The sequence below is a fragment of the Molothrus ater genome, chromosome 1 (genome assembly GCF_012460135.2).
Source record: "Molothrus ater isolate BHLD 08-10-18 breed brown headed cowbird chromosome 1, BPBGC_Mater_1.1, whole genome shotgun sequence".
NCBI classification, from domain to species: domain Eukaryota; kingdom Metazoa; phylum Chordata; class Aves; order Passeriformes; family Icteridae; genus Molothrus; species Molothrus ater.
In genome coordinates, this window is record NC_050478.2 from 77,126,042 (window position 1) to 77,150,943 (window position 24,902).

The 24,902-nt window shown below is 34.8% G+C and overlaps 1 protein-coding gene across 13 annotated transcripts in view; it reads left to right on the plus strand.

Moving 5' to 3' along the window:
• CDH18 (cadherin 18) overlaps positions 1–24,902 on the plus strand; it is a 493,283-nt gene that overhangs the window by 430,038 nt on the left and 38,343 nt on the right. For all 13 annotated transcript variants that reach the window (XM_036400351.1, XM_036400425.1, XM_036400360.1 and 10 more), the window contains 2 exons: positions 9,888–10,075; positions 13,948–14,201. In XM_036400351.1, the coding sequence (XP_036256244.1) occupies positions 9,888–10,075; positions 13,948–14,201 (442 nt within the window). The remainder of the gene's footprint in view (positions 1–9,887; positions 10,076–13,947; positions 14,202–24,902) is intronic.

Sequence of the window (24,902 nt, forward strand, 5' to 3'; positions counted from 1 at the left end):
GAAGTAAATCTGATTGATGCTGTTATTATTTGTTTTATTTATAAATATACTTTGTTGTATATATTTAAAAGATATACCTTTCTGACTTTGGTAGATCAGAGTTCATTAGACATACAAAATGCAGTAAGATATGCAGGAATTGTCCCCTAAAGAAACACTTTAAATCCCTACTTAAAACTTAGAAATAAAGGTTATAAATATATCTGCTTGAAAGGGTTTATTGTGGTTTTCTCTGCATTCATTTTAAAAGTCCTGACTTTCTTTCAAAGAAAGTCCTAACAGAAGAGCAACAGTTTTCCAATTTATGAAAAAAATCTTGCAGGAATAATATGAAACAGGACTGGATAATTTTATCAGTCTGACTGATTTCTGGTATAGGAAACACAGCTGAAAAATTCTGATTGCAAAACAGTACTATGTCTCCAAAATAGGAAGGGGGTTGTGAATTCAGCAGAATAGTTGGAAACCTCACATATTTTTTGTTTATCAATTACTTCCTGTGCCTCTTGTATAATACTGATTTGTTTTTCCTACATCATCATAAATTTCCTTTCTTTTGAGAGACAAGTAATAAATGAACTATCTATTCAATGTAAGCTGACAGACAGTGCTCTGCATAGGAAGATTTTTGCATCTCTCAGTTCTTGTTAGTTTCATCACTGATGGATCCGTGTGGTTGATGACTGACGGCCCTAATTTCATAGTCATAAATTTATTTCCTAATTTGGTAGAAGATATTCCATCTTCTAATGGCACTGTTATCAGCCTTGAGCTACATCAGAATATTCTGTATATTTTCTTTCATAAATTCTCTCTGGTGTTGCTTAAGATGAATAAATTATCAGTGCTTTGTTTAATATGAAGAGATTGTGTTAGCATCAAGACCATCATACTAAGCAAAGGCTTCTATTGACATTCTTGGTACATCAAGGGCTAATGATTACATTCTGGCCAGTGCATAGAAGATCTAGAGCTGCCGTGTCTACACTCTAATTTGTAGGTTTTGGTTTTTGATACAAATAGCTCAGTTCCTTAGGATAAAGCAGAATTTAAATGCAATTCATGACTTAAAACAATTTTTATAAAGCTTGATTTTTGATAGTTTCATGGCAATAGTAAACATAACGTGAAATTATGTATATGCATAATTAGTTTGGCCTCTCTTTTTACAATATCATTGTATGAAAAGTGCGCAGCCATGTTTAAATAGGAATGTGATATGAAGACGCTCCTGTTAGTTCTGAAAAAGTAAACTCACATCCTAGAAGGAGACATCAACTCTGTTTCAGTGCTATTGAGGTATCCACTATCTGGCCTTGTTAATATAACTCATTAGTTAACATAGTGTAAAAGTATCTGCTAATCATTTTCTTTTGAAAGTCATACTCCAGTGTGGTCCCTTCTGTGTGTCCAGTTCCACGTAATACATCTAGTCCTCATTATTTCCTGTCATGAGAACTGTCATGATTTCCTGTCATGAAAAGTCAGCATCCTCTCACTCTTCACTGCCGTGTGCTGCAGCCTGTCCTGTCCTACCTGGTGACGAGTCCATGGCTATCTGCCTTCTCTTTTACAACTTGGCTCCTGCCAATGTGTTGAGGAAAGAAAAATTTTCTCTGATTGTTTTTGGCAGGTCTTTCTCCTTTTTTCAGCCAGTAGCTGCTAAGAGGCTTTTAGAATCATAATGAGTTTTAGGTCTCTGTCCTTTCTAGATTTGCCTGATATTGGACAAGGGTTAAAAATTACTGAAGAGTATTGAGTTAAAAGGATTGCAAAAGTTTTGTTTCCCCAGGAACTCAGATATTAAATAAAATAAGGACACGATAACTGGTTTCTTGTAAAATGGCTGACATCTGATCAACTGTACCTTTTTAAATTATATTTTTTGCATATCCAGTATAATCTAGATCCTGTTCATTGTTCCATTTATGGGCTTGAGAAGTGGCAACATATGAACCTAATGCAGCTCAAGAAGTCCAAGTGCAAGGTCTGCACCTGGGTCAGGGCAATCCCAGGCATGAAAACAGAGTAGAAGAGCTCAGTGAGAGCACTCCTGAGGGGAAGAACTTGGAGATTCTGGTGGGTGAAAAGTTGGACATGAACAGTCAATGTGCACTTGCAGCCCAGAAAGCCAGCTGCATCCTGGGCTACATCAAAAGACTTGCAAGATCAAGGGAGGTGATTGTCCCCCTCCACTCTGCCCTTGTGAAGACCCACTCGAAGTGCTGTGTCCAGATTTGGAATCCTCAGTACAAGAAGGATGTGGACCTGCTAGAATGGGTCCAGAGGAGGGCCATGAAGGTGAAGAGAGGTCTGGAACACCTCACTGGTGAAGACAATCTGAAAGAGCTCAGATTGTCGGCCTGGAAAAGAGAAGGCTCCAGAGAGACCTCATTGCAGCCTTCCAGTACATAGGAAGGACTTATAAAAAAGATGGAGAACAACTTTTTACATGGGCAGGTAATGATATCAGAAGGGAGGACAATTTAATAAGTTTAGACTAGATATCAGAAGGCACTGGACCAGGTTGCCCAGAAAAGCTTTGATGTCCCATACCTGGAAGTGTTCAAGGCCAGGTTGGATGGGGCTCTGAGCACCCAGGTGTCCCTGTATATTGTGGAGGAGTTAAACACAGTTTGTCTTTAGGCTGCCTTCCAACCAAAGCCATTGTATGAGTCTATGATTCTATATGTGGATGCGTCCAGCAATGATCCAGTATCCAGTGATTATTAGGAAGAATTTCAGCCCAGAAATTATTCTACTTTTAAACGTTGCTTATATATTAAGATTTTTTCATTATAATTAGACTAATATATTTTCCTTATTTCATGCTCATCACTTCTTATTTGTGTGACTATTACATTTTGATGCACAATATAATTGTGATGCTGAAAAGTATTTTTCTTCTTACATCTTTTTAAAGGTAGATATATGTTGAATTGATTGATGTTTCAAAGTCCATGCTCAGGTTTCAAAGTGGATGCCTAGTGAGTGACACTTCCTTTGTGAGTACAGTTGGTGCTCAGTATACTGATTTTCCGACTTTACAGGGAATTATCCCAAGGCCCCTGACTTTTTTTTTTTTTAGTAGCTAATGTGTTACATTAGAAACAGAATGAGGTGCAGGTATCAGGTTTTTTTTTCTGTCAGTTTTCAGAAGCTTCCTCCTGACTGAGACAGCCAAGAGCAAAGGTAACAGGGGAAAGCTGCCATTGTGTGCCTATATTACCTGGTGAATGTGTTAATTTTAAACAGACAAGTATGTTTGGGCTTGATTTTCTAGAAGTATTTAAAATCACTTGCTTAGCAAGACTGATACACGATGACAACAAGTTGTTTTAGGGAGTGGTAAAAGAGACAAGCCTGGCTGAGTGATTTTTTAAAATTTTTCTCTTTGTAAGAGATACTGTATCTCTGTAAAGTGCTAGAATCAATCATTTATCTGTGGGATGCCTTGGAAATATGAGAAATACATTACTTGAGATGAGTTCATTAGGTTCAAAAGGGAGTTAAGACATATGAAATAAAAGTATATGTACACATATGAGTGTATGCTTCCATAGACTGGAAAATGTTATCTAAAGTGATTTGTTTAATTGTCTTTTTCCTTTTTTTGTTTTTTTTTGTGAGAAGAATAGTATGCTCTGGTATTTGCACAATATTTGAAGTTAAAGCTACCAAATTATTTCATACGTCACTGAAATCTGACATGAGTTATGTAATGGCATTTGATCACATAGGAAATCTCATGATGTTCCCTTTCCTGAGCAGAATAAGTGTGATTTCTGTAATCAGTTTTTACTATAAAATGTAATTAACTAAATATAATACTTTTCAAGAGTATTGAATATCTTGTAGTAAAAGTCTCCTTTAATGAAAATTAATGACAATAATATTTGGCGACAGAATTGTTTACGGAATTTCAATATTACAGGAAGTTTGATGGGGGAAAAATATATTTATGTCAAAGTCAGCTTAAATGCTTGTAATAAATATGTGGTCTACATACTAAGTTTTAGCACCACCTAGGTGCATCAACTTTACTCATAACAGTACCATGGAGTGTTATTTATTTTATTGAATATTGTCCATAAGAATTTCTGTGTATCATATCCATTATTAATTGCATATATCATATATATAAAAATAATTTCAAAACACTCTAGACAGAAAAAAAAAGTGCAAGTTTTGTTGGTTTGTTTGTTTGTTTTTCTATGGGTTTTTTAATAAGACTGTAATGGTTTTGGGAATGAGGGAATGTTGTTTGTTTTTCTCTCAGAGTAGAGAACTGGTAGCAGGACCACTCCATTTTGAGGAGTATTCTTTGGAAAGCCTTAATTTTCATGTCCTTTATGAAGTTAAGCCCCAGTGTGATCACGATCCTTGCTGTGCTAGTGCCGGGGAAAAGCAAGCATACAAACAACAAAACAAACACAGACCAAATGGAGTTTAACCCTTTTACAGGTATTGCTATTGCTCTCTGCTTTTCCAAGCTGCCTGATGCAGCCATGTACCCTTTAAATAGCATAAAATATGCTGAACAGAGCACAGCCTCTAGAGACTGCTACAGATCACACCCAACAATTAAGTTCCTCATTAGTGATTATTATGGAGTGCATATGTTGCTTTTCCCATGTCATTTGCATAGAAAATATGTATTTGGGGATTCAATACCTAAAGGCAAGTAGCAAATCTGAAAATCCTGGAGAAACTCAGTTTTCTTTATGTTTCTGCTTTTAGCTATAAGCAGCATAAACATTACAATTTTTATCAGAAGACAGAATACTTTTGTTCTCCAAGACTGAAAGTTCAGTATTCTGAAGTCAGAAAGTTTTCAAGAACTTTCAGTTATTGTCTCTGAAGGCAAAGTGTCATGGAACATAAACTCATCACTGATTAAAATCTTAATCACAATCATAACTTCTGTTTTATACTGAGATGTAAAAATCAGAGACATTGAGATGTACAAGTCTTGTTTCAGCCAAAGAAGTCTCTTGCATCAAAGAAGAATATTTGGGTTTTTTTTCCTAAACTGACCCAAGGTTTCTATGTTCTTCAGACTTTCAAGGCAAGCAAAAGTTTGAAGGGTTTGAGTTTTGAAGTTTTTTGATTGTCATATTTGCAAATAAGAAGTAATGTCACTCATCATTCAAATATATCTAGAAAATGCAATAGCATTGGGGATTTTGGAAGGGAAGAAGAGTAAGCCAAACATACCTCTTGAAAATTTCTTAGTTTAGTTTCATTAAAGAGAAGTTGTCACCAAAAAGAATATTCAGACCAAAATTAGTAGATATAAAATTGACTGAACTTCTGCAATCATAAAGGTTTCTGTACTTCTAATGATGATGGATTAAAATTCGATTTATTACATTAAAAATAAGAATAGTAAAGGAACATGTGACATATGCCCAAGACATACTGTGACAAATAGGCTTCTAAAAAGACTGCAGTTGCTAAAGAGAAATCCAGAATAAACTATTACATGTAATGAAAACAAGCAGCTCTGTGAATGAATAATAGCTTTCTCAAAGATAGCTACCAGGGAGGATTGAGCATAGTCCACATTTGAATCTCTGCTTTAGTTTTATCAAAGATGGCAGGCAGTGAAACATGAGATATACCTTTGTAAACCACAGGATCATAGGTTCACGTGAGACTTGAAAAATTACCTAAAGCCCAGCTTAAAGCAGGTTCAGTTAGATCAAGTCACTTAGAGTCTTGTCTAGTAAAGCCTTGAAAGGTCCTTTTTAGATCCCTTTCTGCAAAACTACTTTACAACTGGCTGGCCCCAGCATGTACTGGTGAATGGCACTACTCCTCCCCTGGTGCCGTTTCTGAATGTCATGAGGTTTGTTTTGGCACATTTCTCCAGCATGTCCAGGTCCCTCTGAGAAGCAGCCCTGCCCTCAGTGTGATAAAGTTTTTTTTTCCCAAGTTGGTGTTCCATATTGTCTTTTCTCCCTCCCATTGTTAAATATGGTAATGTCTGCTGTTCAAGAAAACATGGTAATCTATAAAAATAAATCAAAATTATCAAGAGAATAGAATAGATTAACAAATACAATAATTTCAATAGTATAGTAATTGATTTTCATTACATACTGTTACACTTATTTTTTGAGTGGTTCAGACAGAGAGAACTCCCTTTTCTGAGAGTAAGATACAGCATTGGAGGTTGCCTGTAGGCTGAAATTAAAGTATATTGTTCTAAAGACAAATAAATTATTTCTGTAGTATAATGATGGATAAGCCATAAAGTTTATTGAAAGATGAAGATCATATACTTGAATTTGGAAAATGTTTCAATTAGCATAGATTAAAGTCCTGCAGAGTGGTATCCTATACAGTACATTACCTGGAAAAGAGTATTAAAATCCTCATATCATGATCAAAGGGAAAGCATGTGAGTGAATGTGATAAAAGCTGAGAACTGAATCAGCCAAGATTCTTGATCTGTAAGAAACAGGCTAGCTCCTCTAGAAAAATTAGACCATCTCCAAAAGATTTCTGCTTCACAACAGCTCCTGGAAGTCTGCAATGCTGGAAGAATAAGAAAAATCTGTTCAACATGGTCAGATTTGGTGGAAAAGTTTTGCTATAAACTAATAATACCTGATTCACAGGGCTCCTATCTTCCCAATCAATTGTTTTAGAGGGTTGAGACAGACTTATAGTTTGCAATACAGAACTGTAAATTCACAGTATACACATCCCATATTTTACAGTGTCCTATCAAATTTTCTTTATCCAATGCCCAAGAAAAACTACACAGAATCAGAATCACAGATTATGCTGAGTTTAAAAGGACACATGTGAGTCATTAAGTCCCAATGGAGAGCATCCAAGGAGTTACAGTGTGTGCCTGAGAGCATTGTCCAAATCCATCTTGGACTCAGACAAGTTTGGTGCTGTGATCTTTTCTCTGGGAAGTCTGTTCCAGTGTTTGATTGAGCCTTTTGTCAGTTCCTCTTGCTAGTAATATCTTACAACTATTTAGTGTTTAACATTTCCAGTTTCATTGATAGTGGGGACCTGGGAAAATGTTAAAGTAGACTCTGAAATGTTAGGCTTTGTGTTAGACCTGCCTAAGCAGTATGATAAATGATATAATTGTTAGATGTGATGATTTTTTAGTAACTAAATATAATTATTGTATAATCATAAGAAGAATCATGAGAAACTATGTTAGAAATTTAAGGGGGAACCATGAGAAGCCATGCTTGGCTGAAATCTATGTATACAATAGAACAATATAAGTTTAATACTTAACATGAAAGTTATATAACGATAGAATATAAAAACATGTTCATCTCGGATGTATATTTGGAGTCAGATTTGGGTTGAATACCCCTGACACCCAGAGCTCTTAATAAAAGCACTGACATATGATCATTTTTGTGGTTATATGTTTGGTTTTTTTAGATAGTATTTTTTGTATTTATCTATTTGGGTCATGTCTGTATGAGATATTGTCAGCCTGTCTCTATGAAGCAGTGGTTAAATACCTGTTGGGAGATATTTCTGACCTAAGAGTTTTTTATTTTTTCAACAATTTTCTTTTAATTCTATCTATATTTTTTTAAATTTCAGTTCTACAAGAACTGACATAATTCATGAGTTATTTCAAATATTTGTTTTGCTTGAAGTTTTTAGTATTTCAGAATCTTTGAGCAGGTATCAGTAAAAAAAATTTCTGAAGCAGATGGCTAACACTTGGGGTGTGATTATAAAGCAGAGCATAGTGTCATGTAGATAAATATATTTGAACAAGCTCAACTCTTTGAAAGTCTCCAAGTAGTTCACCCTATAATTTGAATTATAGTACATTCAGTTCCTGATGTGGCTTGATTATGTAACATATTCTTAATATTCTTAATATTCTTATATTCCCAACCTTTTCCTTTTTGGAAGAGTAAAAGTGTTAAAAAACCATATTTTGCATTTATTTTAACACTAAGTAAATTTTGAAATTAACCTCATCCCATTATTATAATTTTATATATGAAATAAAGCAACCAGCAATACAAAAGTGTCAGTTGACATCATCTGTAAGCACTAAATTTTGCGGGGCAGTTATTTGGAAATTTGTATAGGTGGCTTTTACATGCATGTCAAAGAATTCCATCAAAGTAATAACTATGAGTTTTTATTGAATTAAGTAATTGTCCTGTTACATCAGTGTTGATATTTTTATTTTTTACATGTTAAGTTCTAATTTTCCCTTGTTCTGTTGGACATTTCTTATTTTCCTTAAGATTTCCAAATGAATAATTAATTTTTTTTTCCTATGAAATCTCCTTTCCATTAGATTAATAAAGATAAGTGCACTTGTCACACCACTAGATGTTTATTAGTACTATTGGCTAGTGTGAAAAAATTAATTCAAAACAACAAATACGTTTAGGAACCGTTGTGCAAGAAATTATATAAATGTGTAATTGATCTTCAGTTTTCTAGCAGGTGACGATAAAGGCAGTTATATTTTAGTGATGGTACCTATTCCCTTTCTAATTGCAGCTTCTGTAGGTTGATAATTTCTTCAATCCATCCAACCAGTAGTGGGTTTCTGCCACACCTCAGGTTTAATCTCTGAATTCAATTTAAATTTTGCCTTTCTTTTTTACATGCTTAACAAGGGCACCTCTGCAGTCCTGCTACCTGGATTCAACCCAGCAAAACATAACAATATGTTAACTTTTATATGTCCCCTTTCAAATCTGCTGATCCACTGTCCTGCCACTCAGTTTTGCATTATTGCACAGACTGCCACAGAATACCTTCAAAGAACATAAAAGGAACCTGGTAGAGTTTCAGAAGATCTGTAATGACAGAAGTTTTTTTTCTTTTTTTACTATGTTGGTGGTTGTGCTGTGATGTAAACTCTGCAGACTGTTAGGGAGGCATTTGGATTGGGTTTTTTTAGATGGGAAATTAGCATGTTGTTGGTATGTGCATGTCTTCTATTGGATGTGAATTATTCTTTTCAGTTCTGGTAGAGTTCATCATCCCTGCTGTATTATAAGGGTAGCATTATTGGAGAAATCTTCTTGAAGCTGTTTTTCTGTCCTAGTTGTAGACAGAGATTGAGGTTTACATAATGGCATTATGTCTCTTGGCTGCTTTTATTTTCATGTGGCAGCTTCTTGTCCACCAGAAAACTTTGTACCTTTTAGAAAATTTCACAAAAAAGCATAGAGACAGTTAAAAAACTTATTTTTCAAAAAATATTTCACTAACTAGTTATTAACCTAACAGGTTACACATACACTGAAAGGAGTCCAGAGTTGTAAAGAAAAATGTTTCTGGGCACAAATGTGTAGTACATCTTTGTACCCATTGTGTTTATTTTTATTTATTGTGGATGGCAGTGGACATTTTTGTGCAAATGATAATACATTAAGATTCATTATATTTTTCTTTACTAAAAATCATGTGTTGAAAATTTTGATGCAATCTTGCAAAAATGTTTCGATTTTGGGAAAAAATGCAACATATTTTTCAATTCAAAAGTACTCACTTGACCCTGCATTTAGTTGTAACTTGGTGAAATAAATATATTTTGGTTATGAAGAATATAAACTTGTAAAAATACTATTATGAAGTGACTTCTCTATTATGCAATGTACAGCAATAGCTGTGAAAACTAAAATCCTACATTAGGTAATTTGAATCTTGAGTAGGGAATGAAGGCATCCCAAGTAAAATATAATTCAGTTTTGAACTCTTCCAGGGTTCTAAATAAATGCATAGGTTTCAGTTGTCACTTTATGAAATACGTAAATACTCTTCCAGAGTCAGACATCTATCAAGTAGGTAATGGTTCTCTAATTTAGTTTGACTAGAAAATGTCCAAGCTATTATGTTGCATTTTTTTCCCCCCTCAGAACATTATCAACTGTATGTTCCTGAGTCGGCTCAAGTTGGATCAGCAGTTGGCAAAATCAAAGCAAATGATGCAGACACTGGTTCAAATGCAGACATGAAGTACACGATTATAAACGGTGATGGCGCTGGGGTATTCTCCATATCTACGGACAAAGAAACCAGGGAAGGAATTCTCTCTCTGAAGAAGGTAAGCCATAGAAGATGTAAAATTTGGGTGAAAATTCTACTTTTGTCCCCAGCCTGATTAAATCTTGCCATAGAAATTTTATCTGTGGCAATGAATATGTAATTCAGTTTTCATACACTGTTATTCTTTGATTTACTTTCCAGTTGGTATCTAAATGATCCAGTAGTGTGCTAAAGACTTAACATGTAACTTGGCAAGCTATTGCATTTATATGTAGTTCCTATATTTGTCCCAGTCAGGTGAGAGTTCTTATGTGGGTTTGTTGTTATTGAGTCTTGTAGATATAAATTATATGTAACCATGCACCCTAAAAATTAAAAGTGAGTATATGTTCAAAATTACTAATATGAATTCTGGTCTTGATCAATAGTTGGATAAATGAAATCCTGAGAAAATATGAAAGAAGAGAATAAATAAAAAACTACCTAAACCATGATTTTATTTTTTTTGCTTCCGCATAGATATATATGTATTTAAGATATCAAAAATAGTTTCTAACTCAAGGAAATATTATTTTTATAATTCATAAATATTTAAAAGATCTTTTTCAGTATTTTAAAAAGCTTTAACTCAGTGTCTTTTGTAAAGATTATGTAATACCCACCTTTTTCAACCACATAAATGTAAACTGTCATTTTTATACCACTGAATTTATTTCATGATGGCCTTGTTATAGCTAAAAACATAATCTGGTATTTCTTCTTTAAAATGAGCATTATACCCTCACCATGGCTGCTGTTCATTAACTACAACATTTATTAATATACAAAACATGAAGCAGAAAGGAAGAATTTCCAACAAAATAAAAGACATAGAAAACTTTGTTAAATCACATTTTTTACTGGTTTTGGCACAGTAGCATCAAAAAATTTTTCACTATTATTTAGAATATGATGATAGCATGCGTTGCCTGTTTTTTACATACACATGACAATAATTTAGGTCATTTTTACATCAAGACAAGAGGAGGTAAATTTTGCTTAAGAAATGTTATATTCCAGTTGAGCAGAACTTTGGCACTTGAAAGTTACAAAAATTTGTGTACAATACCTCCATTATTTCCTTGTATACCTTATCCCTTTGTACAGTATTAAAAAATTGATCTTTTTTTTTTTTACTTTTATTTTCTTATTTTTTACTCAGATCTTTTATGCAGTTAAATAAGTATATTATATGCTGTGTGCTGTAATTGCTTTTAATTTAGATTGGGTTTCAAGCTGAAACTTTGAGACCCCACCCAAAATAAATAATCTAAACTGAGGACAGAAGTGTTTTGGTTTTGCATATCAGATACCAGTGCCTTCTAAAACAGTAAAATAGAATGACTTATCTTCTGGTACTTCTCCAGAAGAATTTACAGTAGGCACATCAGAAAAGCCAGAAGTAAATATATTATTGTGTCTAATGACCTGAAATCCGCATCCAAGTATTAAAGATTTCCTTATGTAAGATTCTGATGGATAAATAAAATTTTTCAGTGCCTCTATTTGTATGCAAAGGCTAGGACTGTAAGAATCTTTTTTAGTCTCATTCTGGGCTGACCCAAAACATCCAGTACTTTCATTATCTTTCTTACTGACAAACCTGTGGAGCCATTCTTCAGTCTCAAAGATCCTTCCACAAAGGGTGATTACAAACTGTCATGAAGTATTTCCGCTTTACCTCATGCATTTCCTCATTTGAGTAAGAAACTGGAGGAAACCGAAACAAATAGCCAGTAAAAGCTACTATTCTCTCTATCCTTCAAAAAAAGAATGGTCATCATGCTCCCCCTTTGTCATGATTTTCAGAAAAATGTGTTAGAACTTTCCTGACCTCAAGTCAGCAAGTATGATTCAGGTTTCCCAGAAAAAGTGTCTGACAGCCCACGTCTCATCAATTTTGCATAATGAAACTGGGAATGTTCAAGAAACAGATAGTTATTTCCCATAAAATTCTGTAACTCTTTTTGGGAGTTGCAGTTACCCTAACATGAGATTCCTTTTGGGAGCCTCATATTAGAAACTCAAACTGCAGTATAGTGCAGAGCAGCATTTTCCAGTTAGCCCTATAACAGGTCACTTGAGCTACATTTGGCATTTTCAGTTTGGCATGAAAATCATAATAGCCAATGACTACATGCTGAAGTTATGTTGGTAATTGTAATGAAAAGATATTACAATTACAATCATTAATTGGGAAAATAGAAAATATGAACAAAAATTCTGTTTAATTAATCTAAAATATAAATGTTTTGCTTTCTTTCTGGGGAAGACAATGATCTTCAGACAATGATAATTTTAAGTAAATACAGAATTTTTTTCCGTATTTAGAGACACAAGACAAGTCTGTCTCCCATCTTATATCTACTATCTACTAATCATCTAATGATTGAGATGTTATAGGAAGAAAAAAAAACAAATGAAAGCAAAAAACTACTCTGACTATATTTAAAACGTCAGCTTTTTCCGATTATCTGCATAGATTTTTCCCTTTAAAAAGTGTTATTGTCTAATCAAAGAACTAGATAAAAGACTTTGTGTAACTACAAGACTTTGTGTCATTCCTTACATGTTTTCTGAGAGAAATGAGTCTTCCTGTACAAGTTAATTCAGTTATTGTCAATATAAACTGAGTTTTCCAAAAAGACATCAAAGATAAAAGTTGCAATCCTATTTTAAACCTGTTTATTCTTAAAATATGCATGCTGCAGAGAAATTAAAATCACTACTCAATACTTGGCTGCTCATAACAAAAAAAAAAAAAATAATGGACATCTGAATTAGAATTTATTAAATGCATATTTCTTTTTGAATTGACTTGAATAGCATACTTAGCTTTTTTTTCTTGTGTAGTAATAGATTTACCAGGCTATGGTAAATTTCCATGCCTTTAGAACTTTTTATTTTTACGTTTAGGAAAGGGAAACAGAGAATATGAAGGTCACAAAAGACTTATACTATTAGAGTTCAGAGAATTAATTAATTGTCCTTAAGTATACAAAGGAGAAATCAAACAAATATATAAAGTGTATATAAATACTGATCAATTTTTCTTATACACCATTAGTCAAATTTTTTGTAGATTTCATCTACAAAATACACACTGACACTGAAAAGCCATAAATATTGAGTTCCTTGTATGTCTTGCCTAACGTATTACTTTGCCACTCCTTGGGGTGACAGGAAATACCATTTTAAACTTGGATGAAGAGTTTTTGATAGATAGACTATCATGTCCACACAAAATGATACTGGTATCAGTGGAATTCTGCCATGCCATAAATGAAATAAAAATTATTGTTCTAAAAATAAATATGCGCATATGCAACTTCTTTCAATGATATGACTATGTTTTGAAACTGTTGGAAATAGACAGTCTACATCTGCTCTCTTACACTGAGTGAGTGTTTTCCTGTGAGAAGTTGCTTTTATTCATTTGAGGATAAAAGAGATGCCCAAAAGAATTTTAATGTCCCTGTCACTATCTATGACACTTTTTTATTTAAGATGTGAAGTTATTTTAATTCAGGATACATCAGTCTCTACCTTTTTCAGGACTTAAAATTTACTGATTAAAACCAAAACGTGACAAAATTCAGACACTACATTATCAGAAAAATAGAATCTGAGGCTCATTCTAAACCATGGGCTATTTCCAAAACTAGTATCTTTTTCAATATTCTGTTGCAGAGAAAAATTGAAACCATCCTGCTTTATTTATATCCTTCTATATACAAGCTATGACAGTGGCTGCCAGAATATCAGAGAATATCATCCCTTTCCAGTGACATGAAGAAATATTTAATTTAAACAGAAAAGATGTTGTTAAATTGCTAGCAGGCTAACCTGGAGAACAGAATGTCTCTGAGAAATTTTTTTTTCTTCCAACAGCCACTCAACTATGAAAAAAAGAAATCATATACACTTAATATAGAAGGAGCAAATACTCACCTGGATTTTCGTTTTTCGCACTTGGGACCATTCAAAGATGTAACGATGTTGAAGGTCATCGTTGGTGATGTGGATGAACCCCCGCTCTTCACTATGCCTTCCTATGTCATGGAAGTTTATGAAAATTCAAAGATTGGGACTCCTGTTGGCACAGTAACAGCACATGATCCTGATGCTGCAAACAGTTTAGTGAGGTATAGTAAATCCAAATTATAGGGATTAATTATTCAATTGTGACATTGAATTTCACAAGCTTAATGGTTAATGAGATCTGGAATGTAGGAACATGGTTTATTTTCGTACATAAAGGGAAACATAGGTCAGAACAATGTCATGATTAGGCTGTATAGATTAAATTTAGTAACATAACCTTCATCCTTTATTTGGTTGGCACTATAATTCCCATGACTGGTCTGAGCAAAGGCCTGATTTTCCAGTGGTGTCCTACTGTAAATTTTTAAAATATCATAGCATGGTTTTCCCCCTGCTGTCAAAATTGCACTGGCCCTCTGCACACTTGTTTCACTGTAGTTGTCCCAGGTGCTTGTGAAAGACAGTAATAGGTTTAGATACATCTTCCTTTTAGAGACAAGTAGGATCATTTTTGTAAAACGTTGGTTAAGGATGAGCCCAATATTTTGTTACATGCTTCAGCTTCAGTAGAGCATCAAAAGAATCAAATATGTGCAATAATGAATTTTGTGGAACAATATATGAACTTTATATGTCAAAGGTGGCAGTAGATCTAAAAAGTTTCCAAAAAATATCTGCAAAAACATTTTTGATGCTTTTCCTTTCCATGACATAATAGTATAGTCTTTGTAAAAATCATTTTATTATATCCTTGGAAAGCAGTTTTTCTTCAGGTAGTTAGGAAGATTTAGTCTCCTGACTGAGTTGAAGTCTGCTGGGTATGTTGTAATAGTCTTATTAAGGTGAAACAATCTTTTCAGAGCAATGAAGACATCAGATTTTTATGGTTCTTTTGTGATAATACTCTAAAATTCAAAATGTTTTGTGTCAGATAATCAATATATGCAATTTCTTAGTGGCAAGTTATTGCCCTTGAAAAATTTCCACTATGGTATTTGTGCCTAAATTGTAACATACATAATAAAATTTTGCTAAAATAGCTGCCAAATTCCTGTAGCTCTAATACTATGATTCTGAAGCTGTTAACAGAGTCAGACCAATTATTGTCATGGAAATTTGGAGTAGGAAGGGCAAGTGCATATTTGACTAACTGGTCCATAATTCATCTATCTGTTGCCCATAACAATTTTGTCTAGAAAGAGATAAATCTGGCAAAAGGGAAAAAGCAGCAGTTTGTACAAAGCCTGAAAAGGCAAGAAGTAGATTTTCTGGGTGAAGCAGGCAGTTATCTGGAGATAGAGGGATCAGAAGGAAAAATATTTTCAAATATTAATCTTTTTGTATTTGCCCTCTTTTTTTTTCCAAACTTGGATTTGTAACCAGTGATTGAGGACAGAATATTAAGTATCCATATTATTCATATAATTGAGAGAAAAAATTGTTCTTACTTTTGTCAATCATGTTTTTACCTCAATTGACACATATTTTTGAGTTGTTTCTTCCATATCTTTATGTCTCAGAGGAGAAAAATATATAGTCCTAATGTAACATACCAAACCATGAAGACCAAAAGGGAGCCAGTTCTCACTGAGTTACATGTTGGTGGGGTTTGGCAAGGGCTTTTCATAGAAAGCAGATACCACTGTCTCCAGGGAAGATAGATAGAGATAGGACTTGACCTGCTGATCTCTGTGTAGCAGGGGAGTAACAGAACAGCACTTCTTATCCAAATGGCTCTGATACATCTCCAAACACTGTGAGGCTACAGGGCAAGATACAGAGCAGTGATTTGCTTATCAGCCTTTCCTAATCCACTTGTGCATCCTTTCCACTTTATGAAGACACTCGCTGCCGTGTATGAGATTGATGAAGCATTTAGGCACAGTTGAAACCATCTCACTTTGCTATTCAGCTGCTGAAAGAGATACAGTGCTCTGATTTGTTCACTGCCTAATTAAGTAACAGTCTAATTTGATGGCAGGAACAATTCTTGTGTACAGAATAATGGTTGAAGTATAGTTAAGGTAATTAATAGTGCTGAAATCTTTTTAGGTTATTTGAACTGAACACAGAAATAAATAGCATCATCTACTGCTATCAGTAGAGGGAGACAAAGTGGGTTTTGTCCTTATTTCCTCACTGCAATTTCATCACAATGATTTCATCTAGTTCCTGAGCTGAGCAGTCTTCAGAAGGCACTGACTTTTTGCCAGGGCTTGTACTAGTGTTTTAGTCTTTAAACCCCAGCAGAACTCTAATAAAAAATGTAGTTAATAGCAGTGGGGTCTTTTTATTCAGTACTTTTCTGACTGGCCATTTGGACTGTTCAAAAAGATTTTTCTTTTCAAACTGATTGATTTTTTTTCTTTAAAAATATAGAAATGTATTTTCAGGGAAACTTTTTAAAATGCTCTGTTTTAGAATAAGATTATTATTCTACTGAAATGCGAAAAGCAAGATATAATAGAAAGCATAAGAAATAAATATAGTAAAACTTCATAATGTATTAATTTTAAATATAAAGGGGTTTTGAGTAGTTTAAAAATCACTTAAAAATTTACCTAAAAATTATTGTCTAAATCAACAGAAAACATCTTTATTTGTCATTCATTCACAAGTATTACTGCCCTGTTGGAACATTTATGAGAAACTAATCCCCTTTCATTGCTTTGTGTCAAGTATTCTGCCTCCATACTCATATCTTTTGTTGCTTGAAAAGGTCAGCGTTAAGTCACATCTTATAATAATATCTGATGTGCAAGTGGATCTTGAAAAGTATCTTCCCACACAATGCAGAAGAAAGCATGACTATTAAATGCTCTAATTACAATATTTTCTTAGTCCATTATTCATTTTAAATCCCTGTATATCTACTTAGAAATTATCTTTTTTTCTTTCTGTAATCATACATAGAAAACCTGTGTGGTGATTAGGGGTGCAAACAGCTTTTAATTGGCAAGGCACCTGTCTGTTAGTGCTGCCTCATGGCAGGGCAGCGCCTCCTGAAACCCTGACATCCTCCTGTAGGTGGTGATCCTTGGGTGGTGAGTCCGCCCAGGCACAGCTCATACTCCACATGATCCTTGGAGCTTTCCAACTGCCTCTGGTCTGCTGCCAGTGGAATGTTTTTTGGGAACGTGATGCTGTAGCTGTTCCCCAAGCCACCTCCAAGGCAGTGATTCAGAAAAAAGCTCAGATGTAGTTTTAAGACCATAACACTTTCTGCAGCTCTGATGTAATAGTGAAAGTAGTTCCATGATATAGACCAGCTCCCCCAGAATAACTTCCGGGCTTGATAACGTACTATGAAGAACTGAAAGCCTTTGCTTTTGCTTACTTTATACACTTAAGAGTAGTGTTTGAGAAATAAGACATCCCATTATAGAAATACAGTAACATCAGACCACTCCTTTGAGTGCTACTTTGTCATGTAGTGATACAGGAGGTAAATCACTGTTTTGAGCATTAACGATAAGACCTCTGCACCCTCCAGTATTAATTTTTTTACACCCACTTAGGTTGCTTGCATTTCTGGGAAGAATTTTTCTTTTCCTGGTATCTAACAGAAAACTTCTGGTGAATAGATCCTAATCAGGACTCTGCCTGTGACAGCAGTGTCAAACAATAAGAAAGATAAGCATCTTCCCTTTTCAGAAGGTCTACAATTGCTTGGCTAAAACCAGCTTTATATTTTTTTTTTTTTTTTGTCCCTGGAAGACTGATTTGTTATATTAATATTTTGGAATTCAAGTAAATTTTCTGTTGGACCCTAATCAGGTTGTAATATGTCTTGCTATAATGAATTTTATTCACAAAGATTGATCAGCTATAGGAAACAGAAGTCAGAAAAAAAAATAAACCTGTTGCTTTGGTTTTGGTTTTGGTTTTATTTTTTTTCTTTTTTAAATTTTGTACCAAAAATTAATTTTAATATATATAATTTTTTTGTCCTAAAAATTGACTTTTAATTTTGTGCTAGTTTGGTGAAGAATAAGAGTACAATCTCAGCTATGATCCTGCTTCCCACTTTTCTAACAGTCTTATGTTGTTGCCTTAAAATGTATGATATATCATAATGGTTAAAATACATGCATATACTAATGAGTGCAAAAACTTTCCAACACCACACCTGGTGTGTAGAGGCTCCAATAAATTCATAGTTCCCTTCTCCTACTTTGATTTAAATTGACAAACTTCTCTTTCCTTCTTTCAGTAAGAATACTAAAAAATTAATGAATTACTGGTGCATATGATTATAACAATTAATGTGGCATAGGAATTTTGTCTTCAATTCCTGTATTCAGTAGAGAAACTTATTTCAACTTTTGCTGTATTGATTGTAAAACATAGTCATCTTTTAGATTCATCTGAAGGTGAATATTTTAGAAAGTAATCTTAATTTTCAGTAAACAGTATTTTAAGAGGCATGCTTATATGTAGATGAAAGAACAAAACCAATAAGTTTTATGCTTTCTCATTATTATTTCTCAAAGTCTTAAAGATATAAAGTATTGGGAAAAAATCTTTTCTAATGTAAAGTTTAAATTTGCTAGAGGTAGAGTAAATCCTCAACTTGTGATTCAAATTGAAGGGATGTGCAAGACAACTTCATGAAAGGATCTAAGGGAGGGGCTGAAAATTAAATTATATTTTTAAGGTTCCCTCCCACCTCCCCCTTCTCTGAGATCAATTCAGCCTCTATGCTCTCAGCAGAGAGAAGGGATAAGGCTGCTCCCCTTCTGAAAAATACAGAAGTCCCTTCTCCTAGTTTTTTTAATTTGCCTTACTTGCTCTTTGAATGTCATATAAGAGGAATAAAATCAGTTTGTTTCCTGCTGTCTTGTGTACAGCCAGCATGGCTTCCCTAAGGACAAGTCCTGCTTGACTGGTCTAGTGGCCCTGATGGAGTGACTGTACCAGTGGACAAGGGAAGGGTTACAGATGTCATTTATTTGGACTTTTGTAAAGCCTTTGACACAGTCCCCCACAACATAATTTTCTCTAAACTGGGATGAGATGAATGGAATGGGTGGACTGTTAGACTGCTTGGGGTGACATAATTGCATCTTCCCAATACCTGAAGGGAGCCTACACGAAAGATAGGGAGGGACTATTTACAAAAGCATGTAGTGACAGGACAAGAGGGAATGGCTTCAAACTGAAAGAGCTTAGATATTAGCAAAAAATTCACCACTGTGAGAGTAGTAAGACATTGAAAAAGGTTTCCCAGAGAAGTTGTGGATGCCACATACCTGGAAATGTATAAGGTCTGGTTGGATGGGGCTCTGAGCAATCTGGTCTAGGAGAAGGTCTCACTGCCCATGTCAAAGAGGTCGGAACTGGATGACATCCAAGATCCCTTCCAACCCAGGCTATGATTAAATGAGTCTATGACTCTCTCTTGGCTGTACTTAGGGCAGCTTGCTGAGATCAGTGCCATCATGTAGAGTGATAATCTCTCCTTCATATGCCTGGGGGAGAATATATGAGATTTTCCAGATTCTGCCAGGCCTGTGCTGGTAAAGACAAAGGAAGAAATCTGCCCTCCTCAAAGGAGACCTCAAAGCACAACACCATCATAATCTTCCAGTGTTCTCTCTAAAATTGTCATTAAACTGAGACAGAAGAAGAGCACCCTATTTTGAATGGCTGGAGAGAGATGGGAATTTTTCTTCAATTTCTTCACTAATGCTTCACCTGATTACAGAGTGAGAAAGCATTATAAAACCTTTCTTTACAGTGTTGAGGTGCGAGGTGTCTTGCTATTTTGTCCCCTGAGGCCTCAAATTAGTTTTGATTCTTGTCAAATTACGTGTCTTAGGTCTCCCAGTAACAAGCATGTCCATGTCCTCAAGCAGGAACTGGTAAAATGTTCTGACAGCTCTTCTGACTAGGAAAATCCAGCTTAGGATAGTGGTCAGAATCCCACATCAACCAGAGCCACCTCCATCCTTCCCTGAGAGCTGAGAGTAGAAACGCCATCAGATCAACTTTTTGACAATGAAAACCAGATTTTTCATACCAGAACATCATCTTTATGTTTCTAGAATTTTTACTGACTTCAGAATGTCTCAGACATTTAGTCTTTTATGGTTTTAGAGTCAGCCTTCATATGTCTCTAGAGTATAGTCATTTTGATAAGGTCATGCCTATGCCTAAATAGGCATAAATCTATCAGTCTTGGTTTTATTTGGTTTAGTGTATAATATGTAGAGGGAAAAAAAAAGATAGTATGTAAGTAGAATACCATTTTTTAGCTGGTAGGTAAAAAAGTAGGCATAGGTTTAAAGAAGTAGCTGTAGCTATAGCTTGCTTGTAGGGGAAAATAAAAGTGTTTCTCATGTAACACTGCACCTTATTGCTTATCAGCATCTGAATGTTAATTTTGAATAAAAAGCAACTCAGATATTATAAAATATAGTTCTGCCATCAACACATTTACCTGAAATGATTTTGGACAGTCATAATCCTATGAAGAAATTCATAAAGTCATGAAAAGAAGACAAACCTTTATTTTGCCTTGAATGCTGAATTATGCCTTGAAGGGTGTGGCCTGTTCTTAGCCTACTCTGACTGGCAGAATTAGCTGGAAAAATGATCACTGATTAACACATGCAGACAGAAACTGCTAGCTAGAAATGATGAGTGTCTAGAAAGAACTAGACATTTATTTCCTTCAAATGAACAGTGTTTCAAATTTCCTGTGTTCAAGGTGAGCAGTGTGCTAGAGGATAGGAATAAGAACTGGAGCAGGAAGCTGACTTCTGCATAAAATTCAAACCAGCAGTGGCTGCCTCTCAGGGACTTTCCTAGGAGACAGTGTTTCACTGCTGTGAATTCCCCTATGTCCCCTGGGATCCTGCAACTCACATCTCTAGGACCAGGACATGGAACACTGCCACTCTGGCTGAGCTGAGATTTCAGCATGAGAGCCAGGAGTCCTGTATGGAAACAACAAGGTACTGCTGATCAGCTGGTGGATGTCAGCTGGCAGCCAGCACCAGAGAGAACTCAGCAGGAACAGCATATTGAATCAGCTTCCTTTAAATGCTGTGAGAGGGACAGTATCTTTCTCAAAGTTACGCTACATCTGTTTGAAAAGAAAGCAAAGGAATAGTAAACAGAGGGGATACCTTCTCCAAGCTATCTTCAAATGTATTCAATTTTCACACCTGGCAAGCACAGCTGAAGGCTGTAGTTCTCAGTAGCAGTCTTCTGCCAAGGAGCTCTGGAACATCTAATGTCTCCATAATGTACCAGACATGCTGCAGGGAGAAAATTGGTTACCTGCCGATTGGCATGACTTCTGACTCATACTTCACAATTGCTTTTCTCTCCTGGCTGAATTTGTTTGAACTATGAGGAAATAAATTCGCCCCGGAATGGATCTACTGTAGTGCAAGACAGTCATGGAAACAGAATGTCTCCCCACCACCTCATTTGGCTTCAAGGCTTTGCTGCTGGTTCCCAGGCTCATGTCTGCTTCTCTCTGGAGGCAGAGAGAAGATAAAAGGCACACACTCAAGTTATATCCCAGCATGGGCCATTTCTTGTTGTTCACCAGCTGGTCAAACACAAAGAGTGTTAGCTGGTTGGTTCTCCCAGTCTTTGTAATGGTATACCTCCTTTTCTCACTCTATGGAGTTGCTTACTCTTCCTTTTCTAAGACATTTTATAAAATGAAATAAAAATTTCTGTACTTTATCTCTCTCTGGTAAAGTTCCTTGCTTAAATCTTTAACTGAACAGGTTTCCTTACAGTGGCATTTGACTTTTAACTGATAAGTCTTTAAAGATATAATTGGTTGTACAAGGTTCTGTTCCATTCCCATGGACTTTTTTTAGTAATTCTTTGTAAGCAGCTTCCCTTGTTATTTGAGATCTGACTATTTTTTTATATCTCCAAAGTCCAAGGAAGTACTGTGATCTTTGAATTCACATCTGGCTAAAATTTGTCTTTGGAAGTTTATTATCAATATGAGATTGGCAGCTAAGGTGTAAATATGTAACAGAGTTCATTTTTGCAGTTGATAAATAGGGTAATAAATGAAAATTAACATAAAGAAAAGATAAGTACATTAAAGATTTGATTAAAAAAAGAAAGAAACAACTTACAATCTCAAAACTATTTAAAAAGTTCAAACTGAAGGTTCATCCTTAAAAACACAGTAAGTAGAGAGAGCCATACCAGAACAGTAACAACCTGTTACTGTTGTCTATCCAGTGATAGACCAGTGTTAATACTAAGACAACCATTTAGGTAGAGAGATTCTGAAAATGCTTATGCCTTTTAGCTTCAGAAGCCCTCCTAAAAGGTTTGGAGATCATTAATATTTCTATACTACTTTAGGACCCTTGAAATTCTCCATTTTAAACAGTCTTTGCATTATTGGAGTCTGACAGGTTGAATACTGAAAGCAGATTTGTATGTTCCATAGTGACCTTCTGCCAAAGGGTCATCATTCATATATATTTCTCTTTATACCCTAATTGATGCAAATGCTTTTAGTTTTCAGCAAAAATGGGGGAATATCTGTCATCACTGACTCACTGCTTCTCTAAAAGGCAGGAGGTGAGGAACGAAGCCAGAAGAGTCAGTGGCTTGCTTTGGTCAGAAGGATATGGATGGAGCTGGGAATGCACTTCCATTCACTGAGATTGCCTAATAAAAACATGGCATATGTTGCATTTCCCAGTATTAGCAGGATTCAGTTTTGGTATTTAATTTCTTTCAGATTATCTTCAGATAGTGTGACTATTAAGTTTTATATATTCATGATTGTTTTTAATTAAGTTTATTTTAGATTGGTTTCTGTTGCTGCTTTGCATGTAAACAGTTTTTGGAGAGCTGTTTATCTAGGCATGTCTCTTTATTAAGTCTCTTTATTAACATGTGCCATGCAGCTCTGATGTGCAGATTTAATGTGCAGTGGTTATAAACATGCTATGACGTGGCATTGTCATGAGCAAATGTCTATAAATAAATATCTCAAATGGATATTTTAAATTAATTTTTGAATTAATGCATTCTAAGTGAGCACAAGCTATCAACTGACTTAAGGTGAAAAATCTCTCTTGAAATCACTCTTTGAAATTCAAAACTTGCACTATATCTTCTTGTGGTTTAGAAAAAGCATCGAAAAGCAGATCAGTAGATGTGGAGGGAAGGGTGGGAGCAGAAGGGAATGACTTTCTGTTGCCATTATGATCCAGATGAAAGTAATTTTTTTAAATCAGGTGAAGTAAATTCAGAAGCTTAAGTTAAGCATCCTTGGCTCAAGAATGTGCTCTATTCTCAACATGTAGATAAATGAGTGACTAATATTTATAAAGGTCTAAATTGTTCATCACTTTGTAAAAGCATTGAAACTTGTTCTAAATGTCCTCTTACAGGACAAAAATGAGTTGCCCTACCAAGAGAGTTCTTGTGCAAAATATTTTTAAAGCTGTTGGAAGCAGAACTAGCATTTCTAGGTTTTCTACTGTGTGGGAATATCTTCTGTAACTTGTTTTACTGACATGTTAATGAAAGTTGGGGAACAGAAGTGCAAATAGCTACTTTAGATGTGATGCACAAAACAGTTTTAAAGAAGAATCTGGAGTGGAGGAGAAGAGCTGAATATTTTAATCATGGGAAAACCTAAGAAAGTACACCCCCTTATTCATTAATGATGAAGAAAATAATTGTTAATCTGTGAATATTTCAAACTGTATGTAAAAGTTAGCACATGAAAGGGAAGTGCTACTTCTCTTTCATGGAAAAATTAAAAAAAAAATCATTATTCTAGAAAATTGAAGTAAGACTGTTAGTAAAATGAGTTACTACAGGATTATTTTGTTCTCATTAATGACACAGAAAATACAATTGAAGTTATTAATTCAATCCTAAATTCTTTAAATGAGGATTTGAGTTTCTGTGGAACACACTTAAATAACTGATATAGGAAAAAGATGTTCCTATTAAAAAAAAGGAAAAAATACCATCTTTTACAATATGTCTATGGAAATGAATTGTTAGATGATCACAATTTATCAGAAAATCAAGCATATACTTTTCTACACAAGCTTCATTTTTGGGACAGATTTCTTTTTTTCTGTACTTTGCTCAGAGGAAGAGGTAACATTTTTTCATAAGTTGTATACACACAACAGCAGCTGGACATTCATCTAGATTTAAGTTTCTTTCTCATTGAAGCCCAATATGAAATTCTGTTATTTTTAAGCTACTGTCTACAAAAAATACAAAGCCTTATTTTTATGGCCCTGTGGTCAGCACAGTAATGACTAACAGAATAGTCACTGTAGTCACTGCCTGATGTTGATAATAAGCAAAGAGTGTCCAGAGTAATTAATATCTGCAGGATGAGACTCTTGCATTATAAGATTTGGATTTGCAGTACATATTCCATAAGAACAGGTCAGGAAAGAATATTTGATTTCTTTTTTTCAGCAAATAATCCTTGTTGTTCTCAGGAGGCTCCTAGAGTCAAGAAAAACAAAGCTATACTAAGAGAGAAGTAATTAAATTTTATATTTGCATAACTGATTGTAAACTCTACCAGAGAAAGGTCTCCAAGAAAACTGAAGGACAGTTATGCTTCCCACACTTTCTCTTTTAACCTTCTAGTTCATCATGTACAAGATGCTTGTGTATCTGTGTATCTATACTGACCAACACAACCAAACATCCATTATTTCTGTGTTAATAGTAGAATGATCAAAACATTCCAACTATTTTTCCTAGTTCAGTTTTCCTATGCTGCCAAGAATAAGGTGTAAGGCATGGGGGCATTTCTCTTCCTT